Source organism: Mustela putorius, unplaced genomic scaffold (assembly GCF_011764305.1).
Source record: "Mustela putorius furo isolate JIRA1106 unplaced genomic scaffold, ASM1176430v1.1 tig00000095_pilon_pilon_pilon, whole genome shotgun sequence".
NCBI lineage: Eukaryota > Metazoa > Chordata > Mammalia > Carnivora > Mustelidae > Mustela > Mustela putorius.
The window spans coordinates 14,152,264-14,175,703 of record NW_025421280.1 but is presented as its reverse complement, the minus strand read 5'-3'; the positions used below and the strand labels follow the sequence as shown (position 1 = coordinate 14,175,703).

Genomic DNA, 23,440 nt, shown 5'->3' with positions numbered 1-23,440 from the left:
CTTTTCCTTCTAACCCATGAGCATGGAACATTTTTCCATTTCTTTGTGTCTTCCTGAATTTCTTTCATGAGTAGTCTATAGTTTTCTGAGTGCAGATCCTTTGTCTCTTCGGTTGGATTTATTCCTAGGTATCTTATGGTTTTTGGTGCAATTGTAAATGGTATCTACTCCTTAATTTCTCTTTCTTCAGTCTTGTTGTTGGTGTATAGAAATGCATTCTATGCATTCATTTTATATGCTGCCATTTACTGAATTCCTGTGTGAGTTCCAGAAGTTTTGGGGTGGAGTCTTTGGGTTTTCCACATAAAATACCATAACATCTACAAAGAGTGAGAATTTGACTTCTTTGCCAATTCAGATGCCTTTTATTTCTTTTTGTTGTCTGTTGTTGAGGCTAGGACATTCAGTACTATGATGATTAGTAGTGCCGATAGTGGATATCTCTGCCATGTACCTACCTGACCTTAGGGGAAAAGCTCTCAGTTTTTCCCCTTTGAGAATGATATTTGCTATGGGTTTTTCATAGATGGCTTTTATGATGTTGAGGTATGTACCCTCTACCCCTATACTGTGAGGAGTTTTAATCAAGGGATGCTTTGTCAAATGCTTTTTCTGCATCAATTGAGAGAATCATATGGTTCTTGTCCTTTCCTTGATTAATGTAGTGTATGACATTGATTGATTTGTGAATACTGAAACCAACCTTGCGGCCCAGGAATAAACCCCACTTGGTTATGGTGAATAATCCTTTTAATGTACTGTTGGATCCTATTGGCTAGTATTTTGGTGAGAATTTTTGCATCCGTATTCATGAAGGATATTGGTCTGTAATTCTCCTTTTTGATGGGGTCTTTTTCTGGTTTTGGGATCAAGGTAATTCTGGCCTCATAAAATGAGTTTGAAAGTTTTCCTTCCATTTCTTTCTTTCTTTCTTTTTTTTTTTTTTTAACAGTTTCAGGAGAAAGAGTTTCAGGTATTAATTCTTCTTTATATGCTTGGGAGAATTCTGAGAATTCCATCTGGCCCGGGGCTCTTGTTCATTGGGAGATTTTTGATGACTGCTTCAATCCCCTCACTGGTTATGGGTTTTCTCTTTCAAGTTTTCTCTTTCTTCCTCGTTCAGTTTTGGTAGTTTATATGTCTCTAGGAATGCATCCATTTCTTCTGGATTGACAAAATTTGCTGGGGTATGGTTGCTTATAATGTGTTCTTATAATTGTATTTCTTTGGTGTTAGTTGTGGTCTCTCCTCTTTCATTCATGATTTTATTCATTTGGGTCCTTTCTCTTTTCTTTTTGATAAGTCTGGCCAGGTGTTTATCAATCTTATTAATTCTTTTGAAGAACCAGCTCCTACTTTCGTTGATTTGTTCTACTGTTCTTTAGGTTTCTGTTTCATTGATTTCTGCTCTGGTATTAATAATTCTCTTCTCCTGCTGGGTTTAGGCTTTCTTTGCTGTTATTTCTCCAGCTCCTTTAGGTGTAGGGTTAGGTTGTGTACTTGAGAACTTTCTTGTTTCATGAGAAAGGATTGTATTGCTATATACATTCCTCTCGGGACCGCCTTGGCTGTGTCCCAAAGTTTTGAACAGTCGTGTTTTCATTTTCATTTGTTTCCATGAATTTTTTAAATTCTTCTTTAATTTCCTGGTTGACCCATTCGTTCTTTAGTAGAATGCTCTTTAACCTCCATGTATTTGAGTTCTTTCCAACTTTCCTCTTGTGATTGAGTTTTAGTTTCAGAGCACTGTGGTCTAAAAATATGCAGGGAATGATCCCAGTCTTTTGGTACCGGTTGAGATCTGATTTGTGACCCAGGATGTGATCTATTCTGGATAATGTTCCATGTGCACTAGAGAAGAATGTTTATTCTGTTGTTTTGGGGTGAAATGCTCTGACTATATCTGTGAAGTCCATCTAGTCCAGTGTGTCATTTAAAGCCCTTGTTTCCTTGTTCTTCTGCTTAGATGATCTGTCCATTTCAGTAAGGGGGGGTGTTAAAGTTCCCTGCTATTATTATATTATTGTCAATGTGTTTCTTTGATTTTGCTATTAATTGGCTTATATAATTGGCTGCTCCCATGTTAGGGGCATAGATATTTTAAATTGTTAGATCTTCTTGTTGGATAGATCCTTTAAGCATAATAATGTGTCCTTCCTCATCTCTTATTACAGTCTTTGGCTTAAAATCTAATTTGTCTGATATAAGGATTGCCACCCCAGCTTTCTTTTGATGTCCATTATCATGGTAAATTGTCTTCCACCCACTCACTTTAAGTCTGGATGGGTCTTTGGGTCTCAAATGAGTTTATTGTAGGTAGAATATCAATGGCTCTTTTTTAAAAAATCCATTCTGATACCCTGTTTCTTTTGAACATTAGCTCATTACATTCAGGTTAACTACTGAAAGATATTAATTTAGTGCCATTGTATTGCCTATAAGGTGACTGTTACTGTATATTGTCTCTCTTCCTTCCTGGTCTGTTACTTTCATGTTCTCTCTTTGCTTAGAGGACCTCTTTCAAAATTTCTTGTATGGCTGGTTTGGTGATCACAAATCTTTTTGTTTGTCCTGGGAGCTTTTTATCTTTCCTTCTATTTTCAATGACAGCCTAGCTGGATATAGTATTCTTGGCTGCATAATTTTGTTTAGTGCTCTGAAGTAAATGAGAAAACTGCCAGGTCTCTGTAGATAGGTCTGTTGCCAACATAATGCTTCTAACACTGTAGACCTACCTCCTCTGTCCCAAGCTGCTTTTGGGATTTTCTCTTTGTCTCTGAGATTTGTACATTTTCCTATTAGATAGTTGGATGTTGACCTATTTTTTATTTTAAGGGGGGGCTGTCTATGCTTCCTGGATTTTGATGCCTGTGTCCTTCCCCAAATTGTGGAAATTCTCTGCTATAATTTGCTCCAATATACGTTCTACCCCTCTCCTCCTTCTTCTGGGATCTCAATTATTCTAGTGTTGTTTCATTTTATGGTATCACTTACCTCTTGAATTCTCACCTTGTGGTCCAGTAATTGTTTCTCTCTCTTTCTCTCAGCTTCTTTATTCTTCATCATTTGGTCTTTTAGATCACCAATTCTCTCTTCTGCCTTATTTGTCCTAGTGTTTAGAGCCTCCATTTCTTATTGCACCTCATTAATAGCCTTTTTATTTTGACTTGGTTAGATTTTATTTCTCCAGAAAAGGACTTTCTAGTATCTTCCATGCTTTTTTCAAGCCCAGTCAGCATCTTTACAATTGTCATTCTGAACTATAGTTCTGACAACTTACTAATGTCCATGTTGATTAGCTCCCTGGCAGGCAGTCTGTAGTATTGCCTCTTATTCTTTTTTTTTTTTTTTAGGTGAGATTTTCCATTTTGTAATTTTGTCTGTAGAGGAATAGATGAACAAGAGAACAAAATGCTACAAGGGTAAAAATAACCCCATAAAATATACATTAAACAAATCAGAAGAGATCCAAAACCAGGGTGGGGGGTGGGGGAAGAAAGGGAAAAAAAAAAGAATATGATCAGGCTGGTAAACAGAACAGAGCCACAGACTTTTGGCTCCGTTTTTTTGGGTGTAATTTGGTCTGTTAGAAGAAACTGCCTCTCAAAATTTTAAGGAAAGAAAAACATATATATGCAAAAACAAGGGTAAATACAATGTAAGGATAGTATATGATTGTAAAAATGAAAATTAAAAAGTTTTTAAAAAGGAAGTGATAAAGAAATTGGCTGAAAAAAGAAAGAAGGATAATTAAAAAAAAAAAAAAGAATTTGATCAGGGAGGTGAATAGAACAAAGCATGTACTAGATTTGGGGTATATTTTGGTCTCTAGCCCTGGAGGAGGCCATGAACTCAGGGTCCCACTCCTGAGTGAGTCCTCAGAGAAAAGCAGTCAATCACCCAGCCACACTCCATTCTCACCCAGCCTGTGAGTGGGCATTTCTATCTCTGGCTCACAGACCCATTTGGATTCTCCAACCCCAGTAGATTCCTGCAGTGTGCTCCTGTGCCACTCCTCCCAGGGGAGGAAGTGAGGGGGTCTCTCTGGATCTGTTGCTTGTTGGGCCTCTGCTCTTCCAGGAGGTCTGACTGTGCTGCAGATCAAGGTTTAGGGCAACCCTGAGCTGAAAGCACACTCCTCAGCTCCATCTCCACAGCCGGTTTCTCTGCTCTGATACATGGGACCTCTGCAGCACTCCGGAACCCCAGGTCTTTCGTGACCCTGAGGGGTCCTGAGACCACACTGTCCCAGTGAGGTTCTATCCCCTGCTTAGCAACCAGAGTGATGTCCCTCAGGCGAGCAGACTTCCAAGAGTTCTGATTTTGTGCTCTGTTGCTCTACCACTTGCTGGGAGCTGACTGACAGAGGCTTCTTCCCCCCACCCCCTGCGGTCTATTTTCCCAGATATTGCCTTTGATTCACTTCTCCACATGTCCTACCTTCCAGAAAGTGGTCGCTTTTCTGTTCATGGAGTTGCTGCTATCCCGTGGAGTTCATAGGTGTTCAGAATGGTTTGGTAACTATCTAGCTGAATTCCTGGGACCAGATGAAATTTAGGTCTCCTACTTCTTTGCCATCTTGGAGCCCACCTCCAGATGAAGGCCCCTTAATAAGAGCTGACCTAGATTAAAAGCAGCGGCCAAGTTTTCCACTTTTCTTCTTTGGTTGTTCTTTGCTCAGCTATTTCCTGAGAAGTGTTCCACACACATTTTATTTGGATATCATATCTTTCTCCCCAGATGGCAAATAACAAGTCAAAGTGGTAATCAGATACTAAGGGACCAAGGCCTATCTGAATTGTTCTTCCAGACAAGTTCTATTTTCTGTAAGAGATGTGTATGGAAACAAGCAGACTGCTTGATTAACACTGGAAAATGACACAGTTGATTTAAGGTGCTTTTGCTAACAAATCTGAAAGGACACAATGTTGGCTGGAATGGTCAGCTCAGAATGCCAAAACAAAAGGAGAAGGCTAAGAGAGAACTAACAGATTTGCTCATGTAGCATCGAACCACAACCACATGGTGGTTTTTTTTTTTTTTTTCTGTCTTTGTTCCCAGTATGAGTTAGTATATTAGAATGTTTTGAGTGATTTTGTAATCCTGTTTGGCTTTGTCTATAATGCCACATAATGTGAACCATTCTGTAGGTGTTGTAGATCTCTGATGAAGATCTTAACTAGCTTTAAAAATTAAGTCACTGGGTGTCTGGGGGGCTTAGCTGGGTAAGCATCCCACTCAATTTTGGCTTAGGTCATGATCTGAGGGTTGTGAAATCAAGTCCTGCTTCGGGCTCTGTACTCAGCAGGGATTTCACTGGACATTCTCTCTCTCCCTCTCTGTCCCTCCCATTGCTTGCAGGAAGGCACATGTTCTCTCTCAAAGAAATTAATCTTAAAAAAAAAAAATTAAGTCACCAATTTTAACACATACAAATGCTCTTTATGCATTAAAACATGTGCTATGGTGAGTGCTGTGAATTGTGTAAGACTGATGATTTACAGACCTGTACCCCTGAAGCAAATAATACATTATATGTTAATAAAAAAATCACTTATAACTGAACAACAAATAAATAAAAAAACCAAACAAACCAAAACATCACTTATTAGCTGTGTGATCTTGGCAAGGTAAATTACCTCTCTGTGCCCTGGGTCATCTTATCTGTAAAATATGGATTAGAAAATAATACTGTATAGGGTTATTATGATGATTAAATAAGTTAATGTTTGTAAGGGCCTAAGAACAGGGCCTGGTACATAGGAATTACTATGTAACTGTTTATTATTAATAACAGACAAATACTTATGTCAACTATTTCATTATAAGGGAGACAAAACCACAGTGCTTTAGCATGTGTTTTTTATAATAAAGGGTGCTGATATTTAAAGGGGTAAATAAGTCTGAACTACACCAAACACTTGGCTATCCTGAAATGAATCATGCCTTTAGTTTTTTTTTTTTTATATTTTATTTAGGGGAAATTCACATTAATGTATCAGTAAAAATTAAACATTTTAAAATGAACAATTCATCCGTACATAGTACATTCAGAGTGTTCTGCAACCACCACCTCTATATAGCTCTAAAACACTTCCATCATTCCAAAGCAGAATTCCTTATCCATTAGCCAGCTTCTGTCCATTCTCTCCAACTCCCACTCCCTGGCAACAACAAACCTGCATTCTTTCTTTATGGATTTATCGAAATCTCATATAAATGGAATCATGCAATATGTGACTATGTGTTAAACACATACCATGTTTTGTTTATCCATTCATCTGGTGATGAACATTTGGGCTGTTTCCACATTTTAGTTATTGTGAATAACACTGCAGTGAACAAACATGTACATGTATCTGTTTTCCATTCTTTTGGGTATATACCAAGGAGTGGCACTGCAGATGCATATGGTAATTATGTGTTTAACATTTTCAGGAACTGCCAAACTGTCTTCTATAGTGGGTGAACCATTTTGCGTTCCCATTAACAATGTACAAGGATTCCAATTTCTCTACACCCTTACCAACACTTGTTTTCTATTAAAAAAAATTATAGTCATCCTAGTGAGCGTGCAGTGGTATCTCACTGTGGTTTTGATTTGCATTTCCCTAATAACTAATGCTGAGCAGTTTTTCATGTTTATCAATTATTTGTATATCTTTTTCAGAGATATATCTACAGCAGTTTAGTCTTTCAGACATTTTTTATTGGGTTGTGTCTCTTTCTGTTGTCGAGTTAAAAGAGTCCTTTACGTAGTCTAGATACTGGAAGATATCAGAATATTCCATATATATATATATATATATATCCATACACACACACACACCCTCTCTCTCTCTCTATATATATATATATGTAGAATCAGAATATTTATTCTATAAAATATATGATTTGCAAATATTTTCTCCCATTCTGCAGGTAGTCTTTTCAATTTCTTAAGTGTCCTTTGATATACAAAGGCATTAAATTTTAATGTCCAATTTATTTATTTTTAAAATTTTGATGCTGTGCTTTGGGGTTAACCTAAGGTCATGAAGATTAAGCTCTATTTTTTTCCTAAGAGTTTTATTTAGTTCTTATATTTAGGTCGCTGATCCATTTGAGTTAGTTTTTATATACTCATTATTTTGTGTGTGGATATCGAATTGTCCCAGAACCATTTGTTGAAGTCTCCTTTTTCCTCATTGAATGTTCTTGGTCTCCCTGTCAAAATTAGACAGATTCATTTCTGGACTCAATTCTATTCCATTGGTGTATATGTCCATTCTAACTATACCAGACTGTTTTGATTACTGCAACTCTTGAATTAAGTTTTGAAATTGGGAAGTGTGAATCCTCCGACTTTGTTCTTCTTTTTCAAATTGTTTTTGGATATTTTGGCCCCCTTGCAATTCCATATGAATTTGAGGATCAGCTTTTTCATTTCTGCAAAAAAGGCCATTGAAATACTGAGAGATTGCACTGAATCGCTAGATCTCTTTGGGTCATACCGACATCTTAACAATATCAAGTCTTTCAATCCATACCTGTTGGGTGTATTTATTTCTATTCACTTAGGTCTTCTTTAACTTCCTTTAACAATGTTTTATAGTTTTCAGTGAAGAAGTTTTTCATTTCCTTGATTAAATTTATTTCTAGGTATTTAATTATTTGGGATGACATTATAAATGGAATTGTTATCCTTAGAGTTTTTAAGATATGAAGTTCTATTATAAATATTGATAATGCCTACTTATAAAAAACAATTGATATGTTTATCAATATACATCTGTGTCTTTGATATATAGATATACATAATCCATTTTTGTGAGATCTACTATTGGCTGGAAACCTCTGCTATGCAGAGATCTTACCCCTTTTTCCTTGCCCTGAGGTGGTTTTCTAGGCAAGGGTAATCTGAGTTCGACTCTGCTGCAAGAAGGAGTGGGAATGTGGGAATGCAGCCTTAAACTGAAGAGATCTGAATATGATGTGTATCACCTGACCTGGAGAGAGAGGGGCAGGAAAACACTCAACAATGCTGATTATTAAAAACACTAAGGAGTTCCAGTTATTGAGGAAGGTAAATAAGTATACTGCTGAGGAAGGAACAGTCAGAGGCCTGACCTAGAGTTCTACCTCCTGTGACCTTAGCACAAGATGCCTTGATTTCCATGGGTCTTATTTCCTCTCTGTATAATTAGGATACTGGATTACATTATCTCTATGGCCCGTCCCTGCTCAATGAGTCTATTAAGGCACTACATTAGTATTTCTAGTTTTTTCTGTGGCTTTTGAAGGGATAATTTTCTTCACATTGCTTGACATTCAGAAGGCTTACTGAATAGAGAGAATGACTGAATGAATAATTGAACAAACAATTAGCCAACTCTTACTTCATCAATTCTTCATATATGTATGACAGATTACCAGTGCCAGGTCATGTGCTAGAGGTAAAAATATGGAGACTTAACCTATGCCTTCAAAGGGACTCTCAGTCTGAAATCATACTTTTTTTTTTTTTTAAAGATTTTATTTATTTATTTGACAGAGAGAGAGATCACAAATAGGCAGAGAGACAGACAGAGAGAGAGATGAGGAGAAGCAGGCTCCCTGCTGAGCAGAGAGCCCAATGCGGGACTCGATCCCAGGCCCCTGGGATCATGACCTGAGCCAAAGGCAGAGGCTCAACCCACTGAGCCACCCAGGCCCCCCTGAAATCATACTTTTAATTATTCTCCTCTTCTTGCATTCCTTAACACAGAACACATATGCCCAAGTGCTGATATTTTAGAAAGCAATGAACTCTGGTGTCAGGAGACCTGTAAAATCATCACCAGTAGAACATAAATCCTTACCTAGTGGATAATTGTGCTCTTTCGTTTCTTCTCTTGGCTCTCCTCTTGTTTTTCTCTTATCTAACATCTGTACATATATTGTTCATTTTTTTAGACGCAGAATGATATGAGTTAGTCAATAATTCAGTCATACAAATGCCTAAAAGTGCTAGCCCATGTTCCCTCAGGAACCATAAGTCATAAATTCAATTGAATCAGCATGCTTTACTACTTGTCCAGCATCAGCCATTCCTCTGGCCAAGTGAAAACCTGGTTAATTTCTTGTTTTAGGGTCCCAATAATTCATTTTCTATTATATTCCACTGTGTAAACAGAGAACAGCAATGGAATTAGGCAACATTTCCTAGCTTGGGTGAGTTTAAGAGTTCTAGGGTGAAATGTAGCAGCTTAAATAAACTAAGGGAAACAGGTACTGAGTTTAAGCAAGCATTTTAATACACTATCTTTAAATTGAACCTCAGAATGAAATGTAAGAAACAGGGAAAAGAGTTTCCTATGATAAAAGTCTCAACCTCGTGACTAATAGAACTGTCTCTGCAGAAGATGTCCCCCCCCACTCCCATCTTCAGTATGGAAGGCAAAGGGACATCCATTACTTATTGAATACAGACACACTTAACACAGCTAGTCACCATCTTTTGGCATTCTTATTCCTTGATGTCTTTTCTCTCTCTCTCTTTTCTTTTTAAAATTTCCCCTCCTTTTCATTCTCCCAAGGAAGGCAGTACACTATAGTAAGTAGGAGTAAAAACTCGAGTCCTACTGTCAGGGTTCAAAACCTGCCTCTACTACTTAACAATTTTGTGACACTGGCACATTATCTGACTTCTCTGTGCCTAAACTTCCCTATCTATAAAATGGAGATGATAATAATACCTACTTTATAGAGTTTGTATAGCATTAAATTCATATATATAAAGTGTTAGAACACCTACTGTTTCTATTAGCACCACCATCATTGTTATCATTTCTGCTGCCAACTTCCTTGACCAGGGACACTCAATTTGCCCCATGCTGTGTTATCCTTTGTTCTCTTTTATCAAATTGTCTTGACAATGAACTCTTGCAGTGTTTACTTTTCTGGTGTTCACAATTACACAGAGAACTCTGAGGACAGGAAAACTGCTCTAGCTCTTTGTGTCAAAGTATGCAACCTAGTAAAAAATAGTATATTAAATCATTCCTTCCACCTCTGCCATATGCCATAATGAACTCCCTGTTCCTTGAATGGATCAGATCTACTCATAATGCCATGTCTTTATACATATCACTCTTCCTTTTCCTGAAATGCTTTCCTTTCTTGTTGTCAACTTTCATTACCTGAAAATTACTTCATTAGTTGAGAAATTATTATTTATCCTTCAGGATATAGTTTGGAAAATTTGTTTCTTCATGTGAGTACACACCTAACACTGCTCTATGGATAGATACTGAACCATTAAGTCATTTTCACTGGTCTGTGGTGAAAATATCAGCCTTTATTTTGAAATTAATACCTTCCTAATATGTGAGTGTTTAAATCTTTCCAATTAATTAAGTGATTAGAATAATTGTAGTTTTTCTTGTTTGTCTGTTCTAATGCTCTGATTTGGTGAATTTAAAAGTTGGCAACCTTATGTTAGTCAAGTTTTTCATAACTTGGTAGGTCTGTGAAATCCAAGTACCTCTCCAAGTGGCTCTTTCAAGTTAGAGTTAAGTGCCTCAAATTCTCCTCCCAGTGCTTGTTAAGCCCATTAGGGAAGCTTCCTCCAGGTATAACAATCAATATGTACATATAAATTTCCCTGAGAGATTCCAAGCTCCTTGAAGCAGGGGCTGTGTCATCTCAGTGCCTGACTGTAGGAGCTAGATAAATGGTTAGCATCTACACAATGAATTACAGTTTATATCTTTTCATATATATATTTGTTTTAGTGGATCTTCAAAACAACCTTATAATAACTAATGAGGAAATAATGTTCAGAGACCATTAATCTGTGCCTTTAGTTGCTACAGTATCAATTTAACTTCTCCAAGATGTACTCAGTTTACACATGTTATGCTTTTAGTGGGAATGTAATAGTATTTTACTTAACCAGGGAACAATTATCCTCATTTTACTGACATAGAAATTGAAGCATATAGAGATGGGGTGAGCACTTGTGCAAGGTTAAGTCCTGGAAGCTAAATGAGGAATAGAGGGTTATATTCCACAGCACCCAGAACCACACCATGCTTCCCCAAGTCTATTCAGAACATTTTAGGCAATCTGAGTTGCCACATTCATTAGCCTTTTTTCCAGGCCTTTTGAAAACCTAAAAGAAATCATGCCAATATTTGTTCTTGGAATTTTTTAGATTATTCCATTCACTATTAAAAAATTAATTATAAAACAAAATATATGTATATTGTTCAAAAATACAAATGGCACTACAATTACGAGAAAAAGGCATTATTCCCTAACTGCTCACACATGGCCTAGTCTCAAGCCTTTCAGCAATAGCTTCTAAATCTTCTGGTACGTACTTCTGTGTTTAATATATAATTGCAGCCTTAAATTGACATTTCTGAACTTGTGCTTTAGGTATTATCTCTGACTTGTATTTTGGAAAAAATATTGAACCACAAAAGACCTGATTAGCCCAAGCAATCCTGAAAAATAAAAGCAACGCAGGAGCCTCACAATTCTGGACTTCAAACTATATTACTGTAGTCATCAAGACAGTATGGCACTGACACAAAAACAGACTCATAGATTAATGGAACAGAATAAAGAGCCCAGAAATGGGTCCAAAACTATATGGTAATCTTCAACAAAGCAGGAAAGAATGTCTGATGGAAAAAAGACTGTCTCTTCAACAAATGGTGTTGGGAAAACTGGACAGCAGCATGCAGAAGAATGAAATTGAACCACTTTCTTACACCACACACAAAAATAAATTCAAAATGGATGAAAGACCTAAATGTGAAACAGGAAAATCCCTTCAAAATCCTTGAGGAGAACACAGGCAGCAACCTCTGTCACGTCAGCCATAACAACTTCTAACTAGACATGTTGCCAGAGGCAAAGGAAACAAAATAAAAATGAACTATTGGGACTACATCAAGATAATAATCTTCTGCAGAATGAAGGAAATCAACAGTCTAAAAGGCATCCTATGGAATGGAAAAACGTATCTGCAAATGACTATCTGATAAAGAGTTAGTATCCAAAGTCTGTAAAGAACTTATCAAACTCAACACCCCAAACCCAAATAACCCCATTAAGAAAGGGCAGAAGACATGAATAAACATTTTTCAAAGAAGACATCCAGATGGCTAACAGACCCATGAAACAATGCTCAATATCACTCATTATCATGGAAATATAAATCAAAACCATAATGAGATATCACCTCACACCTGTCAGAATAGATAAAATTAACAACACAGGAAACAACAGATGTTGGTGAGGATGCAGAGAAAGGGGAACCCTCTTACACTGCTGGTGGGAATACAAGCTGGTGCAGCCACTCTGGAAAATGGTATGGTGGTTCCTCAAAAAGTTAAAAATAGAACCACCCTACAATTCAGCAATTGCACATTGAGGTAGTTACCCAAAGGACACCAAAATATAGAAGGGGTTCATGCACCCCAATGTTTATAACAGCATTATTAACAATAACCAAACTATGACTATATTACTGTAGTCATGAAGAGCCATCAAAAAGAATGAAATCTTGCCATTTGCAGTGATGTGAAGGAGGCTAGAGTGTATCATGCTAAGTGAAATAAGTCAAAAAGTCAGTCAGAGAAAGAAAAATACCATATGATTTCACTCATATATGTAATTTAGGGAAAAAACAGATGAACATGTGGGAAGGGAAAAGAAAAAGAGAGAAAGAGAGAGGAGGAGACAAACCATTAAGAGACTCCTAATGATAGAGAACGAACTGAGGTTGATGGAAAGAAGTGGGAGAGGGATGGGCTAATGGGGTGATGCATATTAAGGAATGCACTTGTTATGATGAGCACTGGGTGTTCTATGTAAGGGGTGAATCACTAAATTCTACTCATGAAACCAATATTATGCTATATGTTAACTAACTAGAATTTAAATAAATATTTGGAAAAGAAAAATAATTGGATGGGTACAGAATTCTACATTGGAAATCATTTTTCTTTAGACTTTTGAAGGTATAGTTTTAAGGTCTTGTGCCATCTAATGTGGTGTGAAGTCAGACATCATTATTCTCATTCCTACTCCTTTGCACGCAACTTGAATTTTTAAAAAATTCTTGAAGCTTAAATAATCTTTTCTCTTTTTCCCTCTTATTCTTAAATTATACAACGGTGGCTCTTATTTTCCTTTCTTTCTTTTTCTTTTTCATTTTTTGTTTTTGATGAGCTCTGTCAATGTGAAAACACTTGGCCTTTAATTTTGGGAAATCTTCCTACATGTCATCCTTCCTGTTTTCTCTAGTCTCTCATCTTAGAATCTTATTACTCTGCTGGTGGTCCACTTGGACTAACTTCTAATATTCTTAACATTTTGATCCTGTTTTCAGTCTTTTGGGCTTCTTTTTAATTTTTTTTTAAAATTTTAAGTCCCCGGAACAAGAAAATACAATACAGAGTCTCAAAATAGTGTATAGTTTCTGAGTCGAAATGTCCAGTATTCATTCAAACTTATTAGACATATCAGGATACAAGGATAAGAGAAAAACAGAAAATAAAAACAGATATTGGAATTGAGACACATAGTGGAATTGTGAGCCAAGGCTTTTGAAATAACTTTGATTAACCTATTTGAAAAATTCGATAGTGAGATAGAGAATTTCAGCTGAAGAATGGAAACTGTAAGAAAGAATCTAATGGAAATTCTAGCATCAAAAAATATAATAACTGAAATTAAGAATGCTGAAATATGTGTTCATTCAGCTCCTTGATAAATATCCAAAGAAAGCCTACCTACATGCTCCAAGAGAAATGTAGACTGAGTCCAGCAGTACTATTCATAGTTGCCTACAATAGACAAACTGTGGTGAGTTCACACAATGGCATACTGTATAGTAATTAAATAAGCAATATAGATGACTCTTACAAACCCAAGGTTTTGTTAAAGAATGTATATATGAAAGAATATGTACTATATGATTTTATTTAAATAAACTTCAAAAATAGGTAAAATTAACTTGTAGTGTTAGAAGTCAGGAGAGTGTTATATCTGGGAAGAAGAGAGATGGTCATGATTAGGAGGAGATTTTAAGTAGGGTTTCTGAGATGTTTGTAAAGTTCTATTTCTTGATCTGGGTGCTGGTTACAGAAATGTGTTCACTTTGTGTTAATTCCTAAAGCTGCACACCTATGATCTGTAAATGTTTCTAAATTATATAAAAAGCTTATAATATAGTAAACTCTAACAAAATGCTTACTGAAATACAGCAAGAACAAACTACTCCTATTTTATAGATGCAGTGCATTTTCTTAACCGAAAAAAACATAGATCTATTCCTTATTTCTTTCTTTCTTCTTGTTAGTTTCAGTGTCTATCTACCACATATGCAATGTATCTGAGTTGAGAAGTTCTCTGGTCCAGTTTCTCCAAAGAATAAATATCCTGTTTTCTGCTTATTTGTAGTTGGAAGGGGGATCTGGGATTCTATAGCAACCCATATAGAATTTTAACTAATCTCCTTGTCTTTAGCCACACCCCCTTGCCTTTGGTAGTACCTAGGGCTGTCAATTCTGGAGTTCCTCTGAGGTTCTATATTATGACTCTCATTGACAAACCTCTCTGTAAACCCAATAGTTTCAGCTTTCTCTGCTCTTCTAAGTTAGTTATCACTCCTCGATCTTACAAAATTTAGGACCACACTTTCCTCTTCTTCCTGGTGGGTTTATTACCATTTTAATTCTTGTAATTTTAGTGGGGCTTCAGGAAGGATCAGAGATAAAAACTTGCATTTAATATGCCATATTTTGATTTACTTTTTCCCTTACATTTATTTAAAAATACTAATCAGGTTATGATTCACCTCCTCTCATCTGCTAATTCTAGAATGCACATATATTTCTACAAATTTTGAGGTTTCTTATTAGTTGGGTGATATATTTTTTTTAATGAAGGCTTTCACTTTCTTGTATAGCATTTAAATGGTACATAAGATGAGTGGCTGCACTTCCTGACTTGTGATCTCTCTGGGGAGCTGTTAATGCACTGCTGTGTTTTATTATCAAATGAAATTTATAGGCACAGTGTCCTGTTCCACAGAGTGAACTACACAAGGATTTCTCAGACGCTCATCCAGACAGAGCATAAGTCCGAAGTCTACTTTATACAAACTTCTAAGAAATCACCTTTGCCGTCTTATGTGCTGCCCTGTTTCCTGGGCTTCTAGAAAAATTGATTTTGTTAAAAATAATCCCAGACAAAAATCAAAAGGAAGCATCAGTATTCTCTCAATACTTTCAGTTGTTTAAGACTATCTTAGCAGGAGAATTTGTGTCATCTTATAAATTCTAGATGGTTCAGTTATCTGCAGAGTATATTTATTAATCACACAATAAATAGTAAATGTGTATTTTCCTGTCTTTCTAGGAATAACTCATTTTTCTAATATGATCATCAGAAAATTTATACATGTAATGTCTCTCATATGACTTCATGAAATGTACAGAATAATGAAATAGTATACACCAGACAATGGCAGAGCTTTTTGAATGGTGACATTTTTTTTTTTTTAAAGATTTTATTTACTCATGAGAGAGGGAGTGTGTGAGCAGAGGGAGAGGCAGAAAAAGAGGGAGAAGCAGGCTCCCCACTGAGCAGGGAGCCCAACTCAGGGCTCGATCCCAGAACCCCTGGATTACACCCTGAGCCAAAGGCAGATGCTCAACCCACTGAGTCACCCAGGCACTCTGAATGGTGATACCTTTTGAACGCCCTTGTGAATTTGGTTACTTTGCGACACAATGAGTCCCAGGACTCAGATACCGGCTTTGTTAGCTACCCTTGCATCATGTGATCTAGATCAGAAACAAATAGAGTCTCTGCCTTTGTTTAGCAGAGGAAAAATGAAGAAGTCTGCTTCTGGCGAGGGTGGTGAGGAAGAAGACATTCAGTTTTCCAGGGCAGCAGTAACAGAAATTCTGGAACCTGGAGCCAAGCATTGTGCTGTGAATTATGGAGTCTGTCCAGTTTCAGTAGCTATCAGGGGTCTTCCTAGGAGCAGTCTTGTGGTGGAGGGTGTGTTTGTTCTTGGCTATAGCCTCGAAGCCTGACTTTCTGGGCATCCTTGAGATTCTATGAAGTGGCTAATTACCTTAAATAAATTCTCTTTTCTGTTTCAACTACCTAGAGAGGATTACACTGTTTGCAAATAAAAACCCTGACTAATTCACATGGTAAGTGCTATCAAAAACAAAAAAGGAAGAAAAATCACAAAAATAAAAAAGATATCTTTGACATACAGCTACAGTAAAAATAAACGTGATTCAGAGTAAAGAATGACATATGCTACAACATGAATGAACCATAAGGACTTCTGCTAAGTGAAATATGCCAACTACAGACAAACAAATACTATATGCTTTTACTTACTTAAGGTATCTAAAATAGATTCAAGGAGAATCAGAGTGGAATGGTTGTTGCCAATGGTTGAGGTGAAGGGAAATAGGGAGTTACTAATCAATGGGTTTTGATCAAAATGAGCAAACTCTAGAGATCTGCTGCAAAGCATTGCACCTACTGTCACCAAAACATGCAGTAGCTTAAAAATTTATTAAGAGGACAGATCTCATGTTAAAAAAGTGTTTTTTCCACAGTAAAATAAGATAAATTTAGAAAAACCACTACTCTATACTCATACTATCCAGAGGTATGCTAATTTTTTAAAAAGATTTTATTTAATTGACAAAAAGAGAAATCACAAGTAGGCAGAGAGGCAGGCAGAGAGAGAGGGGGAAGCAGGCTCCCCACTGAGAAGAGAGCCCGATGCGGGGCTCGATCCCAGGATCCCGGGATCATGACCTGAGCCACCCAGGCGGCCCCAAAGGTATGTCTAACTTTAAACACATTGGAGAATTAAAAAATCTTCATAGTAGCAACTTGAACATACCGTCTTTATCTGCAGTGTCTTGAGGCTTGCATTTTAAAGTGAAGATCTTCCGCAGCTTACAGTTAGCTGAGACAATAATTCCATCCAAGGACTGGAAAACTGCTCCCTTGAATATTTCACTGGTAAATGCTACCAAGTCTATGCATAGATTGCACCACTAAAATAAAGAAAAGAGGAGTAAGTCCTTTCTATAATCAAAGAGGTGAACAAATCATCTATATGTGGATGGTGCAGAGAATTGAGGCAATTGTCCAGATCAACCAGCCTCAAACCAATATCCTTCCTTAGGCAAACCTCTATTTTGGCTTCAGTTTTCTTAAAAATTGCCCAGATTCTTCCAAAGAAGTCATCATAATCTAAACCAGACATTGGTCAGGCTGTAGAGTTCTCATGATGAGGGAAGATTTTGACAACTTTGGGAAATAACTCTGGAAGTAGGCAGTATGCTAGTGGGAAGCTAACTGCAGGTGCATTAGACCACTTAAATCTTGAAAATCAGGGATAAGTAGACAATTGTTCCTTCAAGGGGACTAATTTGATCATAATTAGCCACTTATATTTGTTTAAAAAATCATGGATGAAATTAGAAGCTGGGTTTAAATTGTGGCCAGTGCTGTCTACTTATAACCAATTAACCTATTGTACAGAAATAGATTCTTCCAAAGAATCTGTAATTATGCCTGGTATTTGCCAGTTTTTAAAAGTACTCTTGCAGGGACTAATTTCTGCCCTTTAAACAATTAGGCTCCTCAATACTTCATCAAATGAATTCTCTAAATGGTCTGAGTTAAAGAAAAGGAGAAAATAATCATTTAGTAAGAAATTAAGATATACCGAGGATTGCAAGACAACAACAGGGAAAAGAATTTTTGAAATTAAAATAAAAGTGATATTTAAGGTTGTCTGTACTTCTTTTAAAATATCAGGCTCTTCCATTATTTGATTAGAAGAACAATTTACATAAGGTTAATTTTATTAATCTGTCAAAATTGAAAGTTGTATTTATTGATAAAGGAAATAATGATGTTATTCTTAAAGGCAAATTCTGTTTAGAAATGTTGATTTTATTAGGAAGGAAAACCTGAGGCGGTTTCCACTATAGAAAAATAAAAGAGATTGCAGTAAGTTATTAATTAAACACATGAAGATTATTTGTAGGTGTCCAAACAGTAAAATTATATTCTCAGGCCATGGGGATGCTCTGATATTTTGGGTGAAAAGAAGGCTGGTGTACTAAAAGGTGGGAAGGAAGACTGAGTGTGATGCAGTAATGAGACTGGCTTGCCCTGCAGGATGGCGAGCTCTGGGGAGGCCAGAGGTAATGTGGGATGGGCCAGGAAGGCCAGGTTCTGGACATTGGAAGATCAGGAGAACATTTGGACTCCAGAGGGTAAGGTATCACTTTGATTCTTGAAGGAGAATGTGACAAGAGTAGAGTGCTGGGAAGTCTGAACCAATATTTGGGGGTGGGAGGAAGGCTGGCGTAGAGGAGAGACAGACTGAGGCACGGAAAGACCAGTCAGTCAGTCATTTAAGCATGAAGTGAGGAGGGTCTGGTAGAAGACTAGTATAGGAGGTGGGATATAAGGAATAAACCCGACAGGCATATCCTAGGGCGAATGAAACAGCAGGACTTGGTAAAATCCAGGTTACAGGGGATGGAGTTATTGGGATTTCTAGCAATCCAATAGTAATTGTTAATATTATTATTATATTAGCATCATTATCATTGTTCTGTGGTTCCTATTCCTAAAAGACTTGATTATGTCTCTACTGCAATTATTCAGCTGGTTTGCCCCCAAAGTAACCGTAACCATTCTTCACCACAGGTGTTAAACACTGCGCATGACTCCGATGTATAGCAAGGAATAAGAAAGTCCTTCCAGTCTGAGAAGGGAGGCTGGAGGCAGACATGTAGCATCTGTTTTATACTGCTAGTGCAGAGGGGACTCATGGTGGGAGGATGCGGAAGTTCAAGAAAGGCTTCTTCAAAAAAAATTTTTTATATGCCATGATATTATATGCAATGTAGGCCCAAACATGCCAAATTTTACACAAAATATTGCTATCACTTCTCCACTCCTCTAATCATACTGTCAACTCTTTAACTTTTCTTCTGTCTATATTTTTAAAGAATAACTTTTATCAATTTTAGACATTATCTATTGTCTTCCTATTATGGTAGGTAAGACCAGTAGTTCACTTACACACCCTAGTTCCTCCTCTTCATCCTCCCTGGATAATTGTCTTCCATTTGTTCCTTTTACCTTTTCCTCAAAATCCATATTCTGTGTTTTCCTCATTGTGACTATGTGAATATTGTACACAACTGAGTTAAGTGATGCTCTAGGATTACCTATTGTTATACAACTTCTTTATATTTCTAGAGTTAATGATTGTTTTTAAAATGATCTGCATTATAGTATTTGAATCCAAGTTTTCCTATATTTAGGAAAGGGTTAGAGGTGACATGAGTTTGGTTTTAAACTAATACTTTCCAAATCCAGGGAGACATGGGAACATGCTGGGGCATTTCTTTTCAGGGCCCTGCCCTTTATTCCCTACTTAGATGAACCCTCCAGACAGCTATACCTCTATACCTCATCGCACTCCAATCAGCTGGCTTGGGAATTGGTGTCCTCTTCCTTCAAAAACTCTCGAGTCCCAGGAAACCTGGTCCTTACCTACTATACACCTTTCTTATTCATCATAGTCAAGCTGTTGTTATTCCCTCTGCCCAGACTCGTGCACCATGGAAAGTGCTCAACAAATAATGATCCCCAAGTGCCTATGTATGATGTATGAAGATATTCTTACACACACATGCCAATACACATACTTTCAATGTTTTATTAAGTTTTAATTCTGACTCCAGTTAGTTAACATACAGTATTATTTTAGCTTCAGATGTACACTATAGTGATTCAACACTTCCATACATCACCCGGTGCTCATCAGGACCAGTGCACTGCTTGATCCCCATCACCTATTTAAGCTACCCACCCCCCCACCTCCCCTCTGGTAACCATCCATTTGTTCTCTAAAGTTAGGAGTCTGTTTCTTGGTTTGCCTCTCTCTCTCTTTTTCCCTTTGCTTAATTTTGTTTCTTAAATTCCACATATGAGTGAAGTCATATGGTATTTGTCTTTCTCTGACTGACTTAATTTTGGTTAGCATTATACTCTCTAGCTTCATCCAGGTCATTGCAAATGGCAAGACTTCATTATTTTTTTATGGCTCAGTAATATTCGTTTGTATATTTACCCATTATTATTTCTCCATTCATCAGTCGATGGACACTTGGGCTGTTTCCATAATTTGACTATTGTAGACAGTGTTGCTATAAACATTGGGGTGTATGTATCTCTTTGAATTATTTTGAAGTATTTTTATATTCTCTGGGTAAATACCTAGTAGTGCAACTGCTGGATTGTAGGGTATTTAAAAAAGTTTTTTTGAGGAATCTCCATACTCTTTTCCAGAGTGGCTACACCTGTTTGTATTCTCACCAACAGTGTAAGAGTGTTCCCTTTTCTCCACAACCTCACCAAAACCTGTTCTTTCTTGTGCTGTTGATTTTAGCCATTCTGACAGGTGTGAAGTGGTATCTCATTTTAGTTTTGATTCTCACTTCCCTGATAAGTGATGTTAAACATTTTTTTCATGTGTCTGTTGGCCACCTGCGTGTCTTCCTTGGAAAAATGTCTATTCCTGTCTTCTGCCCATTCTTTAATTGGATTACTTGGGTTTTTGGGTGTTGAGTTGTATAATTTCTTTATATATTTTGGATACTAAGTCTTTATTGGTGTATCATTTCCAAATACCTTCTTCCATCTGTAGGCTGGCTTTTAGTTTTATTGATTGTCTTCTTTGCTGAGCAGAAGCTTTTTATTTTGATGTAGTCCCACTAGTTTATTTTTGCTTTTATTTCCCTTACCTCAGAAGACATACCTAGAAAGAAGCTGCTATGGCCGATGCCAAAGAAGTTACTGTCTGTGTTCTCGTTTAGGATTTTGATGGTTTCAGGTTTCACATTCAGGTCTTTAATCCATTTTTTAATTTATTTTTGTGTATGGTGTAAGAAAGTGATCCAGTTTCATTCTTTTGTATGTTGCTGTCCAGTTTTCCCAACACTTTTGTTGAAGAGATTTTTTCCCATTGAATATTCTTTCCTGCTTTGTTGAAGATTAATTGACCGTATAATTGTGGTTTCATTTCTGGGTTTTCTAATCTGTTCTATTGATCTATGTGTCTATTTTGGTGCCAGAACCACACTATTTTGATTACTACAGCTTTGCAAAATAACTTGAAGTCCAGACTTGTGATGGCCCAGCTTTGGTTTTCTTTTTCAAGACTGCTTTGGCTATTGGGGGTCTCTTGTAATTCCATACAAATTTTAATATTCTTTGTTCTAGTTCTGTGAAAGTGCTATTGGTATTTTGATAGGGATTGCATTACATGTGTAGATTATTTGGGGTAGTATAGACATTTTAACAATATTTGTTTTTCCAAACCATGAGCATAGAATGTCTTTCCACTTCTTTGTATCATCTTTAATTTCTTTCATCAGTATTTTGTAGTTTTCAGAGTACAGGTCTTTCACCTCTTCGCTTAGGTTTATTCCTAAGTATTTTATTGTTTTTTGTACAGTGAGATTGATTCCTTAATTTCTCTTTCTGATGCTCCAATATTGGTATATAGAACTGCAATAGATTTTTGTATGTTGACTTTATATCCTGCCACATTACTGAAAATTCATTTACCTTTGCTAAATTAGTGTTTTGGTGGGGTCTTTTGGATTTTCTCTATACAGAATCACAGCATCTGCAAATCTTTTTCCTTGCTGATCTGATTCCTATGGCTAGGACTTCTAGTACTACATTGAATCAAACTGGTGAGAGTGGATTTTCCTACCTTGTTCCTGACTGGAGAGAAAAAGCGCTCAGCTTTTCCCCATTTAGGATGATATTGGCTATGGGTTTTTAATATTTGGCCTTTATTATATTAGGATATTTCCCTCTAAACCTTTGTTGAAGGTTTTTTTTTATCTGAATGGATGTTGTACTTTGTCAAATGCTTTTTCTGCATCTATTGAAATGACTATATTTATAATTGTTAAATCTTCTTGTTGGATTGTCCCTTTTATTATTATATAGTGCCTTTCTTTGTCTCTTGTTACAGTTTTTATTTTAAAGTCTTATCCTTTCTTTTTTTTTATTAGCGTGATATATCATATTGATTGATTTGCAAATATTAAACTATACTTGCAACCCAGAAATAAATCCCACTTGATCATGGTGAATGATTTTTTAAAATATATTGTTGAATTCAGTTTGCTAGTATTTTATTGAGGATTTTCTGCATCTATGTTCATCAGAGATAATGGCCTGTAGTTCTCTTTTCTTGGGGTGTCTTTATCTAGCTTTGGTATCAGAGTAATGCTGGCATCATACAATGAATTTGGCAGTTTTCCTTCCATTTTTGATTTTTTGGAATGGTTTGAGAATAATGAGTATTAACTCTTCTTAAATGATTGGTAGAATTCACCTGTGAAGCCATCTGCTCCTGGACTTTGGTTTGTTGGGAGCCACTCTTCTGCTGGCTCTAGGTTTTGTTTCTTGTTCTTTTTCTAGCTCCTTTAGGTGTAAGGTTAGGTGGTTTGAGATTTGAGATTCTTGAGATTTTTCCTGCTTCTTGAGATAGGCCTATGTTGCTATATACTTCCCTCTTAGGACCCATTTCCCTGCATCCCAAAGGTTTTGGACTCTTGTGTTTTCATTTTCATTTGTTTCCATATACTCTTTTATTTCCTGGTTGACCTATTCATTGTTTAGTAGCATATTATTTGACCTCCATGTATTAGTGGGCTTTCCAGATTTCTTCTTGTGCTTCACTTCTAGTTTCATAGTGTTGTGGTAGAAAAGATGCATGATCTGACTTCAGTCTTCTTGTATTTGTTGAAGCCTATGATGTGGCTTAATATGAGATCTATTCCAGAAAATATGTCATGTGCACTTGAAAAGAATGTGGTCCATTTGGTCCAGTCTGTCATACAAAGTCATTGTTTCCTTGTTGATTTTCTGTTTAGGTGATCTGCCCATTGATGTAAGTTAAAGTACCCTACTATTATTGTATTCTCAATTAGTTCCTTTATGTTTGTTATTTGTTATTAACTCTTTTATATATTTAGGGGCTCTCATGTTGGATATATAAATATTTATAATTATTAGATCTTCTTGTTGGACTGTCCTTTTTATTATGACATAGTGCCCCTTTTTGTCTTTTATTACAGTCTTTGTTTTAAAGTCTAGTTTGTCTGCTAGAAGTATTACCACTCCAGCTTTCTTTTGACATCCATTTGAATGATAAAAGTTTCTCTATTCCCCCCTTCAATGTGCAGGTGTCTTTAGGTCTAAAATAAGTCTCTGGTAGGCAGCATATTGATGGGTATTTTTTTTTTAATCCATTCTGTTACCCTACGTCTTTTGATTGGAGCATTTAGTCCATTTACATTCAAAGTAA

The 23,440-nt window shown here is 36.6% G+C and overlaps 1 protein-coding gene across 7 annotated transcripts in view; it reads right to left on the bottom strand.

Annotated features, from left to right (window-relative positions):
• CFAP20DC (CFAP20 domain containing) overlaps nt 1-23,440 on the bottom strand; it is a 249,301-nt gene that overhangs the window by 123,693 nt on the left and 102,168 nt on the right. For 6 of the 7 annotated variants that reach the window (XM_013053494.2, XM_013053495.2, XM_013053496.2 and 3 more), the window contains one exon: nt 16,919-17,075. In XM_013053494.2, the coding sequence (XP_012908948.2) occupies nt 16,919-17,075 (157 nt within the window). Of the gene's footprint in view, nt 1-13,720; nt 13,824-16,918; nt 17,076-23,440 lie in introns of those variants that run through there. The other variant, XM_045078325.1, reaches the window with a different exon arrangement.